This window comes from Rhagoletis zephyria, unplaced genomic scaffold, assembly GCF_001687245.7.
Source record: "Rhagoletis zephyria isolate East Lansing unplaced genomic scaffold, Rhagoletis_zephyria_1.1 Rzeph_scaffold_02458, whole genome shotgun sequence".
Lineage (NCBI taxonomy): Eukaryota > Metazoa > Arthropoda > Insecta > Diptera > Tephritidae > Rhagoletis > Rhagoletis zephyria.
The window spans coordinates 79,829-82,786 of NW_016159542.1; the positions used below are offsets into that span (position 1 = coordinate 79,829).

At 37.3% G+C, this 2,958-nt stretch overlaps 1 protein-coding gene across 1 annotated transcript; it reads right to left on the reverse strand.

The window, feature by feature from the left end:
• Positions 1 to 1,224: 1,224 nt before the first annotated feature.
• LOC108366938 (uncharacterized) lies at positions 1,225 to 2,323 on the reverse strand (the record flags this gene model as incomplete). Its single annotated transcript, XM_017621431.1, has 1 exon — positions 1,225 to 2,323. A coding segment is annotated over one exon (281 nt), but the record flags the coding sequence as incomplete, so codon positions are not given.
• Between the last annotated feature and the right edge of the window lie 635 nt (positions 2,324 to 2,958).

The following is a 2,958-nucleotide window of genomic DNA, read 5'->3' on the forward strand; positions in this document are numbered from 1 at the left end:
TCCACCAGAAAGGTGACCCCGTCATATGCGCCAACTACCGCGACCCCACGTTCAACGAACTCATTGGCCCTTATAAGTGTGGCTTTAGACCTGGGAAATCCGCCATAGATCAGATATTCATAACACGCTATATCTTGGAAAATACCTGCGAGACTAGGTTCGAGTAGCCTATATGCTGCGAAGCCTAAATTAGAATAGGGAAGGACCGCTCGGAGCCGTTCACCACCAAACGGGGTTTCAGACAGGGAGACTCTCTTTCATGTGACTTCTTTAATCTGATAATGGATAAGATAATAAGAGCTGTAGAACTGAACCACTCAGGTGCAATTTACTACCAGAGCGTACAATTACTGACGTATGCTGACGATATCGAAATTATCGGTAAAAACCAGGGCTACGTCTGTTCTGCCTTCTCGGAATTAGATAGAGAAACAAAGCGAAAGGGGTATAGTGGTGAACGAGGACAAACTAAGTATCTCCTCTTATCAGACAAACAGTCAGATCATAAGCATTTTGGCATTCGCGTCACTGTTGACAGTTACAAGTTTGAAAAAGTAGAAGACTTGGTTTATTTAGAAATCAGTATTAACACGAATCACAAATTGCAATTGCAAATTGAATTGCAAATATCAGTAGGACCGAATTACTCCTGCACTTTACTATGTACGATTAATAGATTGTTAAAGAATTTCTTACTGGCCATTGTAGAATAGTGAAGAACTTGTCTAACCAGAGAGTAGTTCGGGTTGTATTATGAGGAAGAGAAAAGATTAGTATGTGTAACTGTGAAGCCATTACTAGGCCTAGACTTCGCTTCCTAGGACCACCGTACCTAGAAATGCATGAACTAAATAGCACTCAGCACCAACCAACCAAATACAAGTTTATTGCAATATATCGGCCTTGGGTTGTACTCCTGCTCCTCTAAATAACGAACTAATGTGAATACATACATACATATATGTTGGCAATTTCCGGTAATTAAATGATAAACAAAGGCTACTTATGCTGGATTTCCACTAGGCATTAAATGGCAAAAATGACAAATGATAAAGTCGGTCATTAAAAAATAATCGTGTCATTACATTAAAAAAATAATCATTAAGATCATTTCCACATGGCATTTTTTTTAAATGGCAGACATTTTTTGTCATTTCAATGCCTAGTGGAAATTCGGCATTATGATTTGTCCGACTTCAATTATAAGCTACTGAACATACCTGTTCGTTAACAGTAAAACATTTGTAGCAATCCGTTGTATTTCCGCATGCATGATAAAAAAAATTGCATACTTTTTGGTGTTTTACGCAAAGACTTGATTGCGAATTGTTTACTTTTTGAATGTTGAGTGCAAATGCTGAGAAAGAAGTTGAAAAATACTGCTTGTTTGCTTTTGGTAGTATTCGACTATGAGAAAATTATTTCTTAATTAATTTTCTCTGTTACCGTTACGCTTTTGGATGGATTAATGAGCTATTAAATGTATCGATTTATCAAAATATTGCAAATAAATTTTTCGCTGTCACTCCAATGAATCGTAATTAAAACTGATTTACATAGTAATTTTATGCGACCGAGGCAAACTCAATGCAACCCTCTGCGCTTCCGTCTACAAAACTTAAATATTTTTTCCGCACTTAATTTCATTTAAATCTTGTCTCAACTCTCCGTTTAGGCTCCTCGTATTCCGCACAATGTAGGCTACTCTTCAGCAATTCCACGCCTTCACCAACTTCACGAATTGTTTAATAGGCTACCTTTTTAATTTTAGTAAGCAGCCGCTGGTCTTAAGACGCTCTTTGGTTTTGTGTTTTTTTGCGACATCTGTATTATATTTTATTCCAGTTGTGTATGTGTGTGTTTGGTATTTTTTTGCATCAGTGTTGGCAATTTCAACTCAAAATTAAAAAGAAATTAACTAAACGACGTCTCATCTTAAATTTCCGTTTTACACATATACACATATGTATGCACTTATTTTATATATATGTATTTATACGAGTATATGTATGTATGTGTTTAGGTTTTTCTATAACTCGTATTTATGAATTTTGCACAGCGCCAATAGTATTGATATTGAAATGACTCGAAAATGTTGCAAACCAAACAAAGAACGCAGCTAATGTGTAGGGCAATGCGGATAGGATGGGATGATTGTTGTTCTGATACAATGTGGAGGCGGCATGATTGCAGAGTTCGGCTGTGCACGCACAATAGATGGCCTGCACGTCATGTGTGCCGGAGCGTTTCAAGCAAAGGCCGTCATCGGTACGTTCATCGGGTATGTAGCCACATCCGCGTACCACGCGCACCTTGCCATAGACTGGGAGAGGAGAGTGTGGAAGAAATTTGGTTTTAATTAATAACGTCTCCGTCACTCCACGTAACATTACTCACCCTTTTGTGTATATAAAATAGTAAAGTCTGGGGACACCAATTGGTCATGTTTTTTAAGAACGACCCAAATATTCAAGGCCGTATTTAAGAAAAGTCGCCGAATTTCGATAATTTTTATGCGATTGCAATAAATGAGCTATCAGTTTATTTGAAAATATATTTAATTTTACATAGTACTACATATTTTGAAAATGTGGAAATTATTGATGGTCTAAATTTAAAAAATTAAGAGTACTTAATATGGTTTTTTTTTACAACAGTTTTTTTGCTCTCCTGAAAAATACTTATTTTCAATTTCGATAGTTTGACATGGTAGCGACAATATATTAATATACATATTTTTACTCGAATCAGTATTAATCAAAACCTCAATATGCCTCGTATGCTTATATTTTTCCAGCAACCACCGCGCTGATGTGTTACGACTGCAACAGCGCCTACGATCCCAATTGTGGTGATCCCTTTGAGCCATATACCCTTGGTAAGGTTAACTGCACCCAGCAGGAGCCGCTAGAGCATCTCAAGGACAAATACTCCAAGCCAGTGCTGTGCCGCAAGACC